Source organism: Vigna radiata, unplaced genomic scaffold (assembly GCF_000741045.1).
Source record: "Vigna radiata var. radiata cultivar VC1973A unplaced genomic scaffold, Vradiata_ver6 scaffold_382, whole genome shotgun sequence".
Lineage (NCBI taxonomy): Eukaryota > Viridiplantae > Streptophyta > Magnoliopsida > Fabales > Fabaceae > Vigna > Vigna radiata.
The window spans coordinates 130,077-149,530 of NW_014542419.1; the positions used below are offsets into that span (position 1 = coordinate 130,077).

Genomic DNA, 19,454 nt, shown 5'->3' on the forward strand with positions numbered 1-19,454 from the left:
TCTTCACTTTTAGTTATATACTTTTTTTTTATAGATTTTATGCAAAAAATGTATTATTTTTATACAATGGTATAACTGAACAATTCAACTCTTGATACCTTTTTTTAAACGACAAACTCATATTTTATCTCAATGATACAACACTCAAGTGGCTTATATTTTTTTTATTTTCATATGAACTTAATTTTCAATTAAATATTTTAAAAAACAAGTTACTTTTTTTATTTATAAGAAGTGACTCTTTAAATAAAGAAAACCACGCCTAATTCCTTAATTTAAGCAATGCAATAAAATATATAAAAAATTCTTTGATAAATCTATCACGAACCTATATTAAACTTTTAATACAGTCATTATTATGAATATAAAAAAGACAGTGAGAAAGTAGGAAATTAATTCCGAAACACCTGTTAAGTAATAGTACAATTTAAATAAAAGAAATGAATGTTTAGCCTAGTATAGTTATAAAAAAAAAAAAAAAAAAACATTAAACGGTGCATGATTTGTAGAATTGCATCATAGCCGTTGAATGAACATAGCATGAGACACTGACAGAGACCTTAACCTCATAACACTGGTTACACTCTCAGTCAACAGCGTGTCAGCTTTCCCAGAAAAGAGAGCCTCTTTCTTTGAACTTCTCACACAACACTTACAACCTTTCTCTCTCTCTCTCTCTCTCTCTCTCTCTCTCTCTCTCACGCTCTCTCTCTCTCTTTCTCTTTCTGCTTCGCTATAGTTCATGGCGTTTCTCAAGCCTTTCTCTCTCTACATTTCCATGTCCTTGTTGTTCTTCCTCTTCTTTTGCTTCTGCAAAGCCAGTACTACCACCACAAAGTCATTGTCCCCTTCACCATCCACTTCCTCTGATGTTGAACTTCTCTTGGGAAAAATCAAAGCTTCACTGCAAGGTAACTCTGACAACCTTGTTTTGTCTTCATGGAACTCCTCTATCCCACTTTGTCAGTGGAGAGGTCTCAAGTGGGTGTTCTCCAGGGGCACTCCTCTTTCATGCACTGACTTGTCTTCTCCACAATCTACCAACCTTACACTCCACAAGGACCCTTCTCTTCACTTGCTTTCTCTTCAGCTCCCATCAGCAAATCTCTCTGGTTCCCTCCCCAGAGAGCTCGGGGGTTTCCCTATGCTTCAAAGTCTTTACCTTAACATAAATTCATTGCAGGGAGCCATCCCTCTTGAGCTTGGCTACAGCTCCTCCCTTTCTGACATTGATTTGAGTGACAATATGCTAAGTGGGGTTCTTCCTCCGTCCATTTGGAACTTGTGTGACAGGCTTGTTTCCCTTAGGCTCCACGGTAATTCACTATCTGGGTCTGTTTCTGAGCCTGCATTACCCAACTCAACCTGCAAGAATTTGCAGTTGCTTGATTTAGGAGGCAATAAGTTTTCTGGGAGTTTCCCTGAGTTCATAACAAAGTTTGGTGGGCTAAATCAGCTTGACTTGGGGAACAACTTGTTCGTGGGTACAATTCCTCAAAGCCTTGCTGGGCTAAGGCTTGAAAAATTGAATCTTTCCCACAATAACTTCAGTGGGGTTTTGCCTTTCTTTGGAGAATCCAAGTTTGGTGTGGATGCTTTTGAGGGGAATAGCCCTGGTTTATGTGGACCACCTTTGGCAAGCTGCGCTAGGACCTCAACACTGAGTTCTGGTGCAGTTGCTGGCATTGTTATTAGTCTGATGACAGGAGCTGTGGTTTTAGCCTCTTTGTTGATTGGGTATATGCAGAACAAGAAGAGGAAGGGAAGTGGAGAGAGTGAAGATGAGTTGAATGAGGAAGAGGAAGATGAGGAGAATGGTGGTAATGCTATTTGTGGAGCTGGTGAAGGGAAGCTTATGTTGTTCCCTGGAGGTGAGAACTTGACATTGGATGATGTGTTAAATGCAACTGGGCAAGTGTTGGAGAAGACTTGTTATGGGACAGCTTATAAGGCTAAGCTTGCTGATGGAGGCACAATTGCTTTGAGGTTGTTGCGAGAAGGTAGCTGCAAAGATAGGGCTTCATGTTTGTCAGTTATAAAGCAATTGGGAAAAATTCGCCATGAGAATTTGATTCCTCTGAGAGCTTTCTATCAGGGGAAGAGAGGGGAGAAGCTCCTTATCTATGACTATCTGCCTCTCAGAACGCTTCATGATCTTTTACATGGTTTGTTCAAGATACAATCTTCCACTAATGCATTCCTTGTTATTATTTCTTATTTCAAACATGCACTTGCAAAATGAGAATTCAAATTGCACTGCTACTGTAATTTCATTTAAACCATTGAAAACCGTCTTCATAAATTGAAGAGTGAAATCAGCACATTTTTCATTGTCTGACTAAAAGTGTGTTTATTAGTATTTCTTCAACTAAAAACTCCTCTAGGCCTAAAGAGAAAAGAATTTATACCTGCTGTTAGGTCTCTGAACAATCATGATATCTATTGCAAGAAACACTTGAAATGAGGTGCTGATGAATTTTCAGCCTAAAGAAAAAAGAAAGTATACCTGCTGACAGATCTTTGAACAATCGTGATATCTATTATAAGAAACTCCTGAAACGGGGCTGTTCTTTATACGTGGAGCGTCCTCTGCATGTCATTCTTGATCCCCCAGTGCAGAAAATTCATAATCCAAAATCAATAACTGTGTAAAAACAAGAAGTTGCATCCTTCCTTATGTCTGTAATGTAATCATATATGAATATTTATGCAGCCTATCAATAGGGTGCTGATATGTCATTATTGAAGGTTATCCTTGGATAATTTGTCTAATTTCTCGAGCATCACACTGAATATTTGAATGAAAAGTTTCACTAGTGAACATAGATGGTAGTTTGCGTTTATCAAACTTAACAATTTCACTGCAGCTTGGCATTGATCATTATGTTGTGATTTTAATTTTCCACAGAACCTAAAGCCGGAAAACCAGTACTGAACTGGGCCAGACGACACAAGATTGCCTTAGGCATAGCGAGAGGTCTAGCCTATCTTCACACAGGACTAGAAGTTCCTATCACTCATGCAAATGTAAGGTCGAAGAATGTGCTTGTGGACGACTTCTTTGCAGCAAGGCTAACTGATTTTGGCCTGGACAAGCTGATGATTCCTTCCATAGCAGACGAAATGGTGGCACAGGCCAAGACCCATGGCTACAAGGCCCCGGAGCTTCAAAGAATGAAGAAATGCAGCTCGAGGACGGATGTCTATGCTTTTGGCATACTACTGCTTGAAATCTTGATTGGGAAGAAGCCTGGGAAGAATGGAAGAAGTGGTGAGTATGTGGACTTGCCCTCAATGGTGAAGGTGGCAGTTTTGGAGGAGACAACAATGGAAGTGTTTGATGTGGAACTGTTGAAAGGGATAAGAAGTCCTATGGAAGATGGGTTGGTGCAGGCATTGAAGCTGGCAATGGGGTGCTGTGCACCTGTGGCCTCTGTGAGGCCAAGCATGGATGAAGTTGTGAGGCAGTTGGAAGAGAATAGACCAAGGAACAGGTCTGCATTATACAGCCCTACAGAAACAAGAAGTGGCAGTGTTACACCATTTTGAGGTTTCAGTTCAACATGCTTATTAATCAAACTATTGATTTTTCACTTACTACTTACGTTGTGTTTTCCTCTTTTTCTCATCTGAATGAGAGGGTAGTTTATGATGGTCTAGAGAATGCTGTAATTTTTAGTTTTTCTGTGCTCCATAACTCTTTGCTTTAGGTAGCCCCTATTGTTTTTGAAATCAAATATAATCACACAATTATGCAGACTCCTGGTTCTAGAAACTGTGCAGTGCTTCAACTACCAAAGTTTAGGCTTGATATAATGCCATGTTTGTAAAACAATGATATTTAAACATGGACTGGGTGCTAATAATATTTAAAGGGACTTGTTCGAACAACTTGGGTTTTGTTTGATTTTGGTTCTATAATTTTCACGATGAATTTCCTATTAAATGTTTTAATGATAATTTTTCCCAATACTTGGTCCTTTGAAATCCAAAATAAATTCGGAGATCATTTTCGGGTGAGGAGCTTTTCAACGTAGAAACATAGCTTTTAAGATGATCAAAACTCGGTCCTAAGGCACGAGAAACCATGGGGCTTTGCTATTTTCGTACCATAGATATTAGACATGGAACCTCGATATCAGGGATGGATAACAAAATTTAAATTTTCAAAACCAATATACAATTATCTTGATCTATGTTATGTTTGGATTATTTTAATGAATTTATATTAAATTTATATTTATATACTTTTGAATATAAATTAGGTAATTTTTTATATTTTAAAAGTTGAAAACCAAGATGGATTTCGATTAGCTCATATAATGTTGGGTTGGGATAACACCATAGGCAAATTAAGCTAAACCAACTTAGATTAAGTTAAGCCAAGTGACCCAAGTTATGTAAGGGAGGGTTGAATCTAATCTTAACTTAAGTTAGGTTAGGCTTAAGTCAAGTTGAATTAAGCAAGACTTAGGTTAAATTTGGTTATGTCAAATTTAAGTAAAGTTATATTGGACTAAAATCATCTAAGATTTGTTGGGTTGGACCTAAAAAAGTAGGGATGACATAAAAACCCGTATTTGCAGATACTCGTGGATAAAATTCGCTATTGGTATTTAGTACTCACGGGTAAGAGGTACCTGCGCATAAGGGTAGCGAGTATTTTAATACTCGCTTGTTAATCAGTCGGGTTCAAATATCACACTATCCACACTCGCGGGTATCCGTTACACATCTAAAAATTGAAATTATAATTTTATCCTCCGTCCTTTAAATATTTTCTAAGTTTGATTATGTGTCTGCCTCAAACCCTAAATCTCAATTTTGAAGGGTCACACACCCAACCATCTACCGGGAACTGAACATTCATGGGCAAACTCGAGAAAGGGAGTCTCATTATTTCCCACACCGACACCACTAGATATCTGAACATGTTCCTCTTCTTCTTCTAACAGTAATGCTCATAAGCCACGTTGGTGAACGATGCTGTCGTAAGGTCACATTCGTCACGGTACCGCTGCCGCTCAGAATACAGATCCTGCATTACCGTTGCCACGCGTAACTGGCAACGCTGTCGAACGCGTCGCAGTCGTTACCTACATCATTGAGGATGTGTGTCTGGAGCGTGTTGGCGCTCTCCCAGGTAATGATCACTGGCAACTTCTACTTGTTCTTAGATCCTAGTGGCCACCCTCGTGGATTCGTGAAGTTTCCTTCCCCTTTCCGTTTTTGTTTCGTCTTTCAGAGGGAAAAAGATTTTGCGGCTTGTAGTGTGAGTAGGAAAAAGATTTGGCAACCTGCTGTTTGAGGGTTATTGTTCGAGCTCTAGGGAAGAAGTAGTTGGCTGCTAGGGACTTCCCCTGTACCGCACTAGATGGGGAGGAAAAGGAGAAACCCTAAAGAAGGTTTTTGGCTTGGCCCATCTTGAAGGTTAAGGAAGAAAACCTAAAAAAAAAAGGTTTGACCCTGCCCATTTTGAAGAAAAAAATTAATAATAAAAAAAACATTTAAACTTTTTGGCCCGTTTTCATAAAATAAATTATTTAAACATTGATCCAATTTTGTTTCATAAAATTATGTGTTTTTTTTTTCAATTTAATTTAAACATTTTTTAAAAATCATAAAATATTATTTTTTAAAAAAAAAATTCGGGTTGAAACGGATATCCAACGAGTATTCGCAAGTTGGAAAAAATCCGCGGGTTTTTTATATGTGGGTATCCGACGGGTAGCGGAACGAGTAGCGGGACAGGTACAAATACCGCTTTTTACATGTGGGTCGAGTTCGGGTATCACACTATCCGTACCTGACCCGACCTGTTGACATCCCTATAGAGAAGGTTGGGCTGATTTGATTTTAGGTTGGATCATGTTGGGTTAGACTTGCTCATGTTGAGTGGAGTCAAGGCCAAGTTGGATGACATGCTACGGATGAGATGATAGGGAATTGCTTTAGTGAACTAAGTCAGTTTGGATTAAGTTCAAGTTTAGTTACTCTAGTTCCATGTTAGGCTAGTTTAGGTTAGAATTATCTAAGGCCAAATTAGGACTTATATCAAGTTAAGATCAAGTTGGTAATTCCTATAATACATTGAAACGAGTAAGACTATCTTAAGTAGAGTCAATTTAAGTCTATATCTAGTTAAATAGCCTTTGATCCACGTTGGACTAAGTTGGTTTGGACAAATGCTTAGCTAACTATCTCATGTTCATATTAGGTTGAGTTTGTAAGGCCTAGGTCGAATTAAGTTGACCTCATTCATTTAAGCTGAATTGGGATGAACTCATATCAAATCGAATTGGACAAAGACAAAGTTGAGTTAAATTAGACTCAAACCAAACTAAGTGAAATAAGGCCTAAATAGAGTAGAATCAGCCTAATTCATATCAAGTTGAGTTTGAGACTAAATCAAATCAAATCAACTCAAATTCATATTTAATTGAGTCAATTTGAGTCTAAATTTTAAATTCTAAATTGGACTAAGTTTAGTTTGGACAAATGTTTGGCTAGTTACCTCATGTTGGTTTGGGCAAATGCTTGACTAGTTACCTCATATTTAGGTTAGGTTGAGTTTGTAGGGTCTAGGTCGAGTTAAGTCAACCTAGTTGATGTTAAGTTGAGTTGAGATAAACTCACATCAAACCGAATTGGATACAGACAAGTCAAGTCAAATTAGACACATGCCAAACTAAGCCAGGTAAAACCTAAATAAAGTAGAGACAACTTAAATTTATATCAAATTGAGTATGAAACTAGATCAAATAAAGTGAACTCAAATCCATATTTAATCTTTGAGTCTAAATTTTAAAATCAATAAAACTTTAATAAAATTTATGCATGTTAAATATTTGAATAAAAATATATATATTATTTAAAAATATAATATTATGTCATATATATATATATATATATAGATTTCTTTTATAATTTATTTGTAAATTATTCAATATAATCTTCTTTTACTATGATATATTAATAGAAAAAATTACTTTTTCATACAGTAAGTGATTTCTATTGGTATCTTTTGTTATTGAATAAATTTAAATCTGGAAACAGTATGCATTAGTATGATTTATTATTTCCGTCATAAAGTAATTGAAAGAGACTATTCTACCAATTAAATATATTATTAATTAATTTTAATCAATAGATACTAAATTTGTAAATTGTAGAAACCTTTAGAAGAAAATAAGTTCATATATATAATTTCGTTCACTAGGAAACCACATACCAATATTCAGTCTAAACAAGTTTAGTTTATTATTATCAATATTTTATGAAGAAAAATTGAGAAATAAAACATTTCTTTAATCTTAAGTATAATTTGAAAAGTTTTATTAACTTAACCAGGTGTTTCTAAAACGCTTATCATACAATCAAATAAGTTATTAAAAATTATTAAAAAAACACAATAAAAATATTAAAAATGTATTTTTCTCTATCTCCATAATAAAAATCCTTTTTAATTTCTTAAAAAGTGGTCTTACCCAGTGTCATAGGAGAATTAGTTACTGTTTGCCTCATTTTAACATGAACATTAAAGATGCAAAAAATAAAAAATAAAAAAAGGTAAAATATAGGATGTAGCGAACCAACCCACGCCCTATGTGACAAGGTTCGTATCTTTCAGAGGTTCATCGGAATCCGACACCGGAAGCGCAGAACAGCCGCACACGGCGGTGAAGAGCCTTCGAGAATAATCAGAATTCTAGCTTGACGATGGAGTCGCTCCAAACGCTACCTCCACCCTCTCATCTCTCACCCTCTGCACTCTCCTTCCTCGACCACAGATTCCATACCCAATGCGCCCTCGCCGATGCTCCCAACTTCGTCTCCGAGCTCCAGACCCAGTGCGCCGAGTTGGATCGCGCGCTCGACGAGTTGACTCGGAGACTCGGAGAGGGTCTCGCCGCTTACGCCTCCTTCTCCGGCGAAATCCACGGCCTCTTCGGCCACGTTACCGATAGGTTGACTACCCTCTCCTCCACTGTAGTGCCAGGTTCGATTGGATAATCATTTTTTGCCTTTTTAGGTCATCTTACTGTGTTGAATTTTGAGGAATGGTTTTGGTTTTGTTGAGTGAAGATGGAGGAAGAGGCAAAGCGGATGGTAAGGGTTTCAAAGAGGAACTTGCGGCTTTGGCGAAGGAAGTGGCTAGGTTGGAGACGGTTCGTGTTTATGCAGGTTGTTTTTTTTTTTTTTTTTTTTTTTTTTTTTTTTCTTTTAAATTGTGCAAAATGAAGAAGATTGTTAGAAGATTTTTTATAAGATGGTTCTGTGTTTGGTCGATTGTTGTGGTGTGGGTTAGTTGTAGTTATCTAAAATGTTTTGGTACGAATTTGAGTCCTAGGTATTATCTATTCTTTTGAACTGTGCTATTGTTTCTTAAAACTGCATTCGTGTCATCAACAAATGGCTCTTGAACTTTATACTTTCTTTGCAAATCAATGAACATTGATGGACTAGGAGGAATTGAAAGATGACTAAGCATTTGTGTTTCATGATCGTTGTTGTGATTATCAAGAAATGTGTTAAGCCTTTTCAGTTATGGTTATCTCCTTTGGCTTGACTTCCTAGGCGTTGCTTTCTTTTCATTCTATGTCTTTCTGGAGACAGAATCGAAGTACGATGCTTGAACATGCTTCTCCATAAGAACTTTTAGGAGAGGAAAACTAGAAGAAAAAAGATATTGATTTCTCCACAAGTTAAAAGTAGTTCATGCATAAAGTAATTTATAAAAACTCTAATATAACTTCTCCAAGTTTTAACTTTTAACTTGAGCATAAGTTAGCTTTAACTTACGAAGAAGTCAATTTTAATGGTTTTTATGATATGGATTTGTTGTGATAATCAGGAAATATTATGGTTTTCAGTGGTTGTTGTCATATATACCGCATTTGGTTTGAGTTCTTAGGTGTTACCTTTTGTGAATGTTGTTTGTTTCTTGAGACTCCTTTCCTTGTTTTGTCTTCCAGAGACAGCGCTTAAACTCGATACTTTAGTTGGTGATATTGAGGATGCTGTATCATTTACTATGAGCAAAAGCATGAGGAAACATTCTTCTAGTCAAAATTCACAAGTGAGCATGCTTTTACAATATTTGCCAGATGATAGTGGAAACTGCGTTATCACTATATTCCTTAATTTATCTCAAATGTTTCAGGAAATGCATATGCTTGCTATTAAAACACTGAAAACAACAGAAGGCATATTAGCTTCAATAACAAAGGCACATCCTCAGTGGAAGCAACTTGTGTCAGCTGTTGATCACAGGGTGGACCGAGCTCTTGCTATTTTAAGGCCCCAGGCAATTGCTGAGCATCGAGCACTTCTTACTTCGCTTGGATGGCCCCCACCTCTTTCGGCCTTTACCTCCTCTAATTCAGATGCAAGCACCGTGAATCAAGTCCCAAATCCTCTGCTGAGTATGCAAACGGATCTTAAACTCAGGTACTCTGAAAATTTTTTTGCTTTGTGCAATCTACAGGAATTGCAAAGGAAAAGGAAAGTTAGGCAACTTGAGGGCCATGATAGGGAAGTTGCCCTGCGACAACCACTTTGGGTAATAGAAGAGCTTGTGAATCCATTATCATTAGCTTCCCAACGGCATTTCTCAAAATGGATTGATAAACCGGAATTTATTTTTACACTTGTATATAAAATCACAAGGGATTTTGTCGACTCTATGGATGAATTGTTGCAGCCATTGGTGGATGAAGCAATGTTACTTGGTTATAGTTGTAGAGAAGAATGGATCTCAGCAATGGTAACTTCATTAACCACATACATGGCAAAAGAAATTTTCCCTAGTTACATTAGTCAACTAGACGAAGAGAGTGCTACCGGCACTCAGTCATCTGCTAGAATATCATGGTTGCATCTCATTGACTTGATGATAGCTTTTGACAAAAGAATTAAGTCTTTAGTAGAGAATTCTGGGGTCTTGCTATCCTTTGACGATGATGATATCATGCAAAAAATTTCATCTCTAGCCATATTTTGTGATCGTCCAGACTGGCTTGATCTATGGGCTGAAATAGAGCTAGATGATGCCCTAGATAAGTTGAAACTAGACATCCAAAATGAGAATTATTGGGTAAAGAAGGTTGAGGGTGCTGTTCTTTCATCCTATACTGATGATTACAAGTCTCCTCTGATTTCTAATTCCTTTCTACGCCATCTAGCATCTGTTATTGATCGTTGTCGATCATTGCCTAGAGTAAGTCTAAGGTCAAAATTTCTCAGGTCAGTAGGTCTTCCTATTATAAGAAATTTTTTTGATTCCATACTTATCCGCTGCCAAGAAGCTGAAGGTTTGACAGCCTTAACCGATGACGATGCTGTATTAAAGGTGACAATTTCTGTCAATGCTGCTCATTACTTCGAATCTGTTATAAAGGAATGGTCTGAAGATGTCTTCTTCCTTGAGATGGGGATGGGTGAGGATGATGAGGCAGGAATGAAAAGTAATGCTAATATTTATGAAGCCTTGCCAGAAAGTTCCAGAAGGGTTATTTTTGATGACGAGATAAAAAAGTTGGAAGAGTTCAGAACAGAGTGGGTTGAAAAGATATCCCTAGTTATTTTGAGGGGTTTTGACGCTCTCTCTAGGGACTATATGAAGAACAAGAAGCAATGGCAGAAGGATGAAGAAGGATGGACTGTGTCGAAGGCACTAGTAGAAGCCTTGAATTATCTGCAAAGTAAAACTTCGGTGGTGGAAGTGGGTTTGAACGGTAGGGATTTCGTTGGGGTTTGGAGAAGTTTGGCGGCAGGCATTGATCGGTTACTTTATAATGGTATTCTTATGAGCAATGTAAAATTTCACAGAAGTGGTGTTGACAGATTTGGTAATGACTTGGACGTTTTATTTGGGGTATTTGGGTCATGGTGTTTGAGACCTGAAGGATTTTTTCCAAAAACAAGTGAAGGTCAGAAGTTGTTGAAGTTGGATAAAAATGAAGCGGAAGAATGTAAGGTAGGGGGGAAGAAGTGGTTGAAGGAGAATGGGTTGAGACATTTGAGTGTAACTGAAGCGGAAAAGATTTTGAAGAATAGGGTGTTCACGAGTTGAAAAGCTTCTGGCTTTCATTTTAAACACATGCATGCTGAAATGGCTTTAGGACTTGTGAAGATTTAGGATTGTTTCGTGGTGTACATTACTTTAGACCGATCAGTTGAACCAATTCAATTTTTCTTAGTTGCAATAAATATATATTTTTCATTTACAATGTTCTCAGCCATTGCCTTAAAGACGACGGTTTATACTTCATATTTCTAGATTCTAATTATACTGTAAACGTGCACTGAGGAAAGCTATTCTTTCTATCATTTTTTGTGCTGCCCTTTGGATTTGATATGAACAAGACCGTGTAAAAATGAATTGCAGTTATGTATCAATGGCTACATGACTGTTATTTCTTATGGTGATGACATTAAATATGCATGGAACTTTTAGGATGATTTTGTAACTTTTAGAAATTAGAATTTAGGGTTGAGTCTAATTTAATCTCAGATTTAGTCAGTTTTTCAGATGAAAGTTATTTCACACTTATATATGCTATGCTATTTATAGTATCAGAAGATGTGAGATTTTTAACCAGGTCAGCTTTCTTAAACATGCTTTATGTAGCATTCAACAATAACATACGGTTGGATTTGAATAGGTTTAATAAATTAAGAATTTAGTTTGGGTTTAACTTTAAAAGTTTGTTAATAGGGTTGAGGCAAGCGGGCCAGCCTGCCAACCCGTCGGATTAAAATTAACTTAATAGTTTATTTTAGGTTAAATATCTTTTTTGGTCTTAATTTTGGTTGGTAACATTCAAAATGGTCTCCATTTGTTTTTTCTGTTCATTTTAGTTCTAAAAAATGTAATTTGTGTTCAATTTAGTTCTTTTTCTGTTTAAAGTAGTCTTAAAGAATTCAATTTAGTCCTTTTTTTATGGACACAAATTATGTAAAAATGACTATATTTTATGTTTTTTAGGACTAAAGTGAACAAAAAAAACAAATAGGGACCATTTCGAATGTTATCAACCAAAACTGGGACAAAAAAGGGTATTTAACATTTATTTTAATCTGGCTTTAATGATGGGTGGCTTATTTTGTTTTTTATTTTTTATTTTTTAAATTAAAAATAATTAAAAAAAATTAATTTTTTTATATTACATTTTTATGAAAATATAAATATGTATTATTATTATAATTTAAATTATTAAATTTATAAATTAAGTTCTAATTATCAATTACAATAAAATAATTTAATATGTAATATAATAATTATTTTAATTTATTTGATTAAAAATATTAATTATTTAATTAAAAATTTAGAAAATATTTATATAATTAAATGTTTTAAATATTTATTTATAAATAAATATACAAACAAATTTAATAAATAAAAATTTTAAACAATTAAAAAAAGTGGTCAATCTTATAATGAAACGGGTTTAATTTCTGGCAGTTTTTAGGTGGGAACCAAATATATATATATATATATATATATATATATATATATATATATATGTTAATTTACATAAAGAGTCTTTTAGTTGGTAAAAAAAAAAAACTTTAAATTAAAGTATTTTAATAATTTTAAAATTTAATTTAAAATAAAAAAAATAAAAATTATTCATTTTTTAGATATTATCTTTTATTTTATTTTTTATTTTAAAAAACAATTATCATTTATTTTTTTTATTTTAAAAAGGTTTAATAGGTTCGAAGGTTCCTATTTTTGTGAGTTCGTTTCAATTAGGTCTTCGTATTCTGAAAGTTCTCAATTGGGTTCCTATTTTGGTAAAAATGAGTCAATAATGTCCTTGCCGTTAATTGTTGTAGACGGCGTTAACTTTCTTGCAATGTGGCATACTGAGATGTCTTTTACTTATGACGTGGCAGAGTATGAGATTACTACGTGGATATTTATATTATTTTAAATTTTAAAAAATGATAAACTGATTGGAAATTGGGGGTAAGCTTTTAGGGTGGATTTCAATTTTCTAGAAATTTAAACTGTTCAAATGATAATAAGCTTTTGGGGCTGGAATTCATTGCCAGACTTCACCGCCGCACCCGTGGTTTAAGATGCTTAAGGAAGATACATGGTGTGGATTTGGCAAATCGAACTTTGGATATATTACAGGGATCACAAGAGTAAAGCTGTGTCACTGGGTGGAGATGCCGTTGGAGATGGTAATCTGTGTAACTGTTGTTCTCAAGTTGTGTCCATTTTTGAGTTTGAATTTCACTCATGGAAGCAAGAAAACTTTAATTTAGTGGAAAAAAGATCAGATCCACCACGAAACATATGTTTGGGGAGAGGAAGAGGACTTTGTCTCTTGCAATGCATGGCAGAAGCCTAGAGTAAGCAAAAAGTTTTATAAATTGGTCGTCCTTGAGGACAACGAAAAAAGCGACGACATTTGTAGAGTTTGTGGGGAAAGGGGAAATCTTCTTTGTTGCGATGGTTGCCCATCAACTTTTCATTAGAGCTTCCTAGGTATACAAGTATGTACCTTCATTTCTAGAGTTCTGGAACCCTTTTTTTTTTTTATCATTATTTCACATAACTTATTGTATTGGATTTTTTGATTGTGCATTTCTAATTGAATTGTTTTATTTTTCGAAGACCATTCTTTAATCACCTCTACCCGCCACCTACATCACCACCATGAATCTTCATCTTCTCCAATAGAACCACCTTGATTCCACATCTGAAACCCACAAAAAAATCCCAAACTGAAAGAACCCTAAAAACATAAATCACCACCGTGATAATTTCTACATTATCGCTCCTCGCCACCACCAGCGCTAAAGCGAATCCAGCCAACCATTCAGACCTTCATCTCGCCACCATAAAGCATCAGCAGCGCCGTGGAGGAGAAGAATCAAACCCTATTGCGAAAAGAGGGCTCGAACCCTAGCGTAACCTTCCTTGCTGCTGTCACGTAACCTTCCTCCATCAACCTTCGTCTTTGCTCTTCTCAACCATCAACAACCCCAACCTGCAAGAAGAAACTCAGAGAAGAAATCCCCAATTTCCAAATCACTAATCCCTAATTTTTAATGAGTTTTTCCTAGATAAAACATACTCATTAATCAGTTTACCATGTTTTAAAATTTAAAATAATATAAATATCCACATACTAATCTCATACTCTGCCACGTCATAGGTAAAAGACATCTCAGTATGCCACATTGCAAGGAAGTTAACGTCGTCCGCAACAATTAACGACAAGGACATTATTGACTCAATTTTACCAAAATAGGGATCGAATTGAGAACTTTCAGAATATGAGGACCCAATTGGAAGTAACCCGCAAAAATAGGGACCTCTGAACATATTAAACCTTTTAAAGAACAATTACCTTTTAAAAAATATACAATAAAAGGTAGGTTAAATACCTTTCTTTGTCCCAGTTTTGGTTACGAATATTCAAACTGGTCCCCATTTTATTTTTCTGTTTAATATTGTCCTAAAGAACGTAATTATGTTCAATTTAGTCCTTTTTATGTTCAATGTAGTCCTAAAGAACGTAATTTGTGTTCAATTTAGTCCTTGTTTGTGGTTCACGAAGTTTGTAAAAAGGACTAAATTGAACACAAATTACGTTCTTTGGGACTACATTGAACAAAAAAAAGACTAAATTGAACATAATTACATTTTTTAGGACTATATTGAATAGAAAAATAAAATGGGGATCATTTCGAATATTTGTAACCAAAACTGGGACAAAAAAAGATATTTTACCTAAAAGGTAATAATTATCCATCTACACCTGGACCAATCATACGACAAATAAATATTTTTTATTTTTTATTTTAAATTAAATTTTAAAATTATTAAAATATCCTTGAATTTACCGTTAATTTTTTTTAACAGGAACTTTTTTATAACTTAAATATATATATATATATATATATATATATATATATATATATATAATATTTTTAGTGTATCTGAAATATCTAGACATGTTAATTATTGGAAATGTGTTACCCTCGGGTGACTAAAGAGATTTCTAATGCTCTCGAAGTCATGCCTTGTTTTAAGGGTATTTTAAAATTACTTTTTTTAAGGATTTTCAGATGTTTTACGTAATCTAAATATTTTATTTTCTTTTCGTTATTCAACACCAATACTAGGAACAATTTAGATTGATCCAAAAATATATTTTTTTGTTATGTTTTATGAGTCCGTTGATTTTCTTAAAATTAATAAGATAACTAATCCTGTCATTCTTTGGCGGGCTAGAAGAAGAAAGTTGACGATCTTTTAAGAGCACACAAAGAAAAAAAATTTCAGTTAACTTTTTTGGAAACTTAATCATATAGTTGCTATCAAATTTTGTTAATTGTTATCACATCTTGCAAATTTCTTTCGTAAACGTTGAGCAATATAATTCACAATCGATAACACGAAATATATATATATATATATAATATAACGAAAAGACATTGAACCTGACAAAGTTGAATCTCTTGAGTAATTGACTAATAAGAGTCCTTTTTCGAACTTTCTATATTGAGCGGAGATTTCTGAAGTCTTTTTTTGGACTTTTCCGAGCGGCTTGAGGCAAGAGTTACTTTTCTAACTTCGTGCGTTGCACGGGGATTTTGAAGTCATTTTTCGGACTTCTCTCGAGCGGCTTGAGGCAGGAGTTATTTTTCTAACTTCTTGCGTTGAACGGGGATTTCTGAAGCCCTTTTTCAGGCTTCCCCCGCGAGGCTTGAGGCAAAAGCTATTTTTCTAACTTCCCAAGTTATACAAGGATTTCTAAAGCCCTTTTTCGGACTCCCCCGAACGACTTGTGGCAGGAGTTATTTTTCTAACTTCCTGCATTGAGCGGGGATTTCTAAAGTCATTCTTCTGACTTCCCCTGAACGGCTCGAGGCAGGAGTCATTTTTCTGACTTCCTGCGTTGAGCGGGGTTTCTGAAGCCAATTTTTTGACTTCCCTCCAAGCGGCTTGAGGCAGGAATCATTTTTCCTGCGTTGAGCGAAGATTTCTGAAGCCATTTTTCTGACTTCCCCCCAAGCGGCTTGAGGCAAAATTCATTTTTCTGACTTCCTGCATTGAGTGGGGATTTCTGAAGCCATTTTTTTGACTTCCCATCGAGCGGCTTGAGACAAAAGTCATTTTTCTGACTTCCTGCATTGAGCGGGGATTTCTCAAGCCATTTTTCTGACTTCTCCTGAGCGGCTTGAGACAAAAGTTCTTTTTCTGACTTCCTACGTTGAGCGGGGATTTCTGAAGCCATTTTTCTGTTTTTCCCCCGAGCGGCTTGAGGTAGGAGTTATTTTTCTAACTTCCTGCGTATTGATCGAAGGCTTCTGAAGTTCTTTTTTGAACTTTTTCCTGTGCAAGATATTTCACTCACAAAAATATACATTAAATAAAATATTCAACATTTTATTTTTACAATAAGATGACATTATAACTTGATAAGGTTGAACCTTCCTACACGTAATATTTTTACTCACAAAAATATGAGTTAAGTAAAATATTTATTTTTACATATTATATTTTTACTCACAAAAATATAAGTTAAATAAAATATTTATTCTATAATGAGATAACATTAGAACCTGATAAGGTTAAGCATTTGTCTAAACCTTCCTGCATGTGATATTTTTACTCACAAAAATGAGTTAAATAAAATATTTATTTTTATAATGAGATAACTGTTGAGATTGTTGACAACACAAACTCTATATCAAACTGGTTTTTTATGATGACAACACATTGCTTAATAACAGTACATATGTTCCAATACTACATGTTCAGTTGATATGCTATATTGTTTTGAACATTGTCTCTATTGAACATGTTTTGTTATTTTACTGGATGTTCCTATGATTGACTATGTGTTATATATTTGGAGCATGCCTGTGTTGAAATGTGTGTTAAAATGATTTTTGATTACTGTTACACATTTCCAAAGAAAAGCTCACAAGTACTATTATGAACTTATATTTGTTGTAACAAAGGTTCAGTTCAGTCGACTACACTACTAATGGAGTCGATTAAGCTAAAATCTTTGTACAAATTTTGTACACATGTACTTGATGAGATTTTGAGATGAAAAGAATTTCAAAGTGTTTTTTCATGAGTCAATCAACAATTTGGATCACTTATTCGACTATATTACTGTTGTATTTGGAATTCTGTTTTGCCTACTTGCTCCAACGACTATATTTTCAAAAGTTAGTTAGGATTAACTAACTGGGTCAACTGTCATAAATGTGTGTTAATTCTGTCGACTGAGGAGCCTGTGTGTTGACTGTTTGTTATAACTGATTTAATACAATCGACTCTATTAGTAGGTCATTCAACTGAGGCTGACAGGAAAACTATAAATAGAAACAGAACACGATTTGTTCTAAGACTTTTGTGATCTAACATTTTCATTGTCCTGTTTCAGAGAAAGCTCTCAGTTTCGCTCCAAGAATTCTCCAAGAAGACGGTGGTGATCTTTCTTGAGAGAGATTCAGATTGAGAAGTCAATTGCGCTTACCGTTTGATCAACATCTGCACAAAGAAGGTGCTTCTGGTTTGATCTTGAAGGCTTGACATCTTGTGAAGACTGCTGCATTTGACTGAAGGCTTGGCAACCTGTGAAGTGTGCTGTGATAGGCTTGGCAACCTATGAAGCGTGCTGTGATAGGCTTGGCATCCTGTGAAGAGTGCTAGTGACACGTTGAGGATTGTTCAACGTGGGTGCAGATTGCAGGAGAGGGGATTCTTGCTACAATTCTGATCTTTGTGTGCAGCTATATTTGGTTTTTGGATTAGAGAGGAGATTTATATTTTTGCGTGGTGCTTCTATAAATTCCTTGTTGTAAAAACCGCAACCATTATAGTGCATTTGCTTCCAAGGTTGGAAGGACACTGGATGTAGGCATTGTTGGTCGAACCAATATAAAAATTAGTGTTTGATTTTTCTATCCCTGCACTCTTTTAATTCAGTCGACTATATCTGTCTAGCAGTCAACTACGTTTTTCCGCTGCATTACATTTTTCAATAACTTGCATTTCAAGGAAAGATCCAAAGCTTTGAATTTTCATACCAAGATTGCGAAAAGATTTTAAATTTGAACTAACACCAATTCACCCCCCTCTTGGTGTAAAACGAAGCCAATCTGTTTCCTAACAATAACTTTAGAAACTATAAGGTTGAGCACTGGTCTGAACCTTCCTGCACGTGATATTTTTACTCACAAAAAATGAGTTAAATAAAATATTTATTTTTATAATGAGATAACATTAGAACCTGATAAGGTTGAGGAATAGTCTGAACCTTCCTGTGCAAGATATTTTTACTCACAAAAATTTGAGTTAAACAAAAAAAAAAATTATAATTTATAAATCATAATAAAAAGTATTAGAATCTGATAAGGTTGAGCATTGGTCTAAAGCTTCCTGTGCAGGATATTTTTACTCAAAAAAATGAGTTAAACAAAATAAAAATTATAGTTTATAAATTACAATAAAAAGTATTGGGACCTGACAAGGTTGAACTAAGACTGAACCTTCCTGTGGAGATATTTTTACTCACAAAAATATGAGTTAACCAAAATAAAAATTATAATTTATAAATTATAATAAAACATTTTGCTATTGTTGCAAAACCTGGTATTGATATGAAGTAGCAATGTCGAGACCGAGGGCGCGTCTGGTTCCTTGTGGTTTCATGGGAATGTCACTCGGCCCCACGATGGGCACCAAAATGTTTCGGTTGAATTTGTTTGAGAGTCGGTTGTCCTTCCTTGCTTTGCTTGCTTTCGATTGTCCAATCTTCTCTAAGAACGTAATTCACTCCCATGGGTGGTTGACCTGCAGAAGACACTTTGACGCTCAAGTCAGGTATGTTTCATAAAGAGGTCACTATTTTATTATGATAGAAAAATATATCTTTACTTGCGATGGAAACCCATTCAGGGAATTCCATTCAAAGGAGTATCGACTAAAGCTAAGACTAAGAAAGGGAAGTGAAGAAGGACTTTTAAAGGCTCTTTCTTAATTTTCTTTCTTCAAGTCTTAGAAGGATTCTCTTCTAATATGTTTATATATTGTTTTGTAGGGTCTAATAAAGCTAGAGAATTTGAATGAAACCATCCAAGAGGTAGAATCAATAAAAGACAGCAAAGGAGCAAAGGAGGGAGTTGCTGAGAGAGTAGCGCTCACCGCTACTCTACATCGCTCAGTGCTGGCGAAGAAAACATGAACCATGTGATGCTGGCTGACCTGGAAGGTGGCATGATCCTTGCTGGTTTGAAATGGCGCGCCTCTTGTGCGAAATTATTTGAATTTTAGGAGGGAATTAGATCAGAAATGAGGCCTCTCTTCATCTATAAATAAGAGGGCCTCCCCTTTGTATTTCCCCACTTTTGGATGTAATGAAATGCTGCAGAATTTCTTGCTCAGCCTCTTATATCCCTTAGTCACC

General features: G+C 35.2%; 2 protein-coding genes across 3 annotated transcripts; both read left to right on the forward strand.

Annotated features, from left to right (window-relative positions):
• The first annotated feature begins 588 nt into the window (after positions 1-588).
• Positions 589-3,759, forward strand: LOC106780085 (putative kinase-like protein TMKL1). The gene is made up of 2 exons (XM_014668329.2): positions 589-2,165; positions 2,909-3,759. The coding sequence occupies exons 1-2, from the start codon at positions 743-745 to the stop codon at positions 3,547-3,549; spliced, it is 2,064 nt and encodes a 687-aa protein (XP_014523815.1). The 5' UTR covers positions 589-742; the 3' UTR covers positions 3,550-3,759.
• A 3,691-nt stretch (positions 3,760-7,450) lies between these two features.
• LOC106780084 (RINT1-like protein MAG2) lies at positions 7,451-11,228 on the forward strand. 2 transcript variants are annotated; one of them, XM_014668328.2, is made up of 4 exons: positions 7,451-7,999; positions 8,086-8,184; positions 8,976-9,079; positions 9,164-11,228. In XM_014668328.2, the coding sequence occupies exons 1-4, from the start codon at positions 7,720-7,722 to the stop codon at positions 11,072-11,074; spliced, it is 2,394 nt and encodes a 797-aa protein (XP_014523814.1). In that variant the 5' UTR covers positions 7,451-7,719; the 3' UTR covers positions 11,075-11,228. The 2 variants fall into 2 exon arrangements, with proteins under 2 accessions (XP_014523814.1, XP_022632585.1); XM_022776864.1 differs by lacking the exon at positions 8,976-9,079 and having other exon boundaries at positions 7,870-7,999.
• The last annotated feature ends 8,226 nt before the right edge of the window (positions 11,229-19,454 follow it).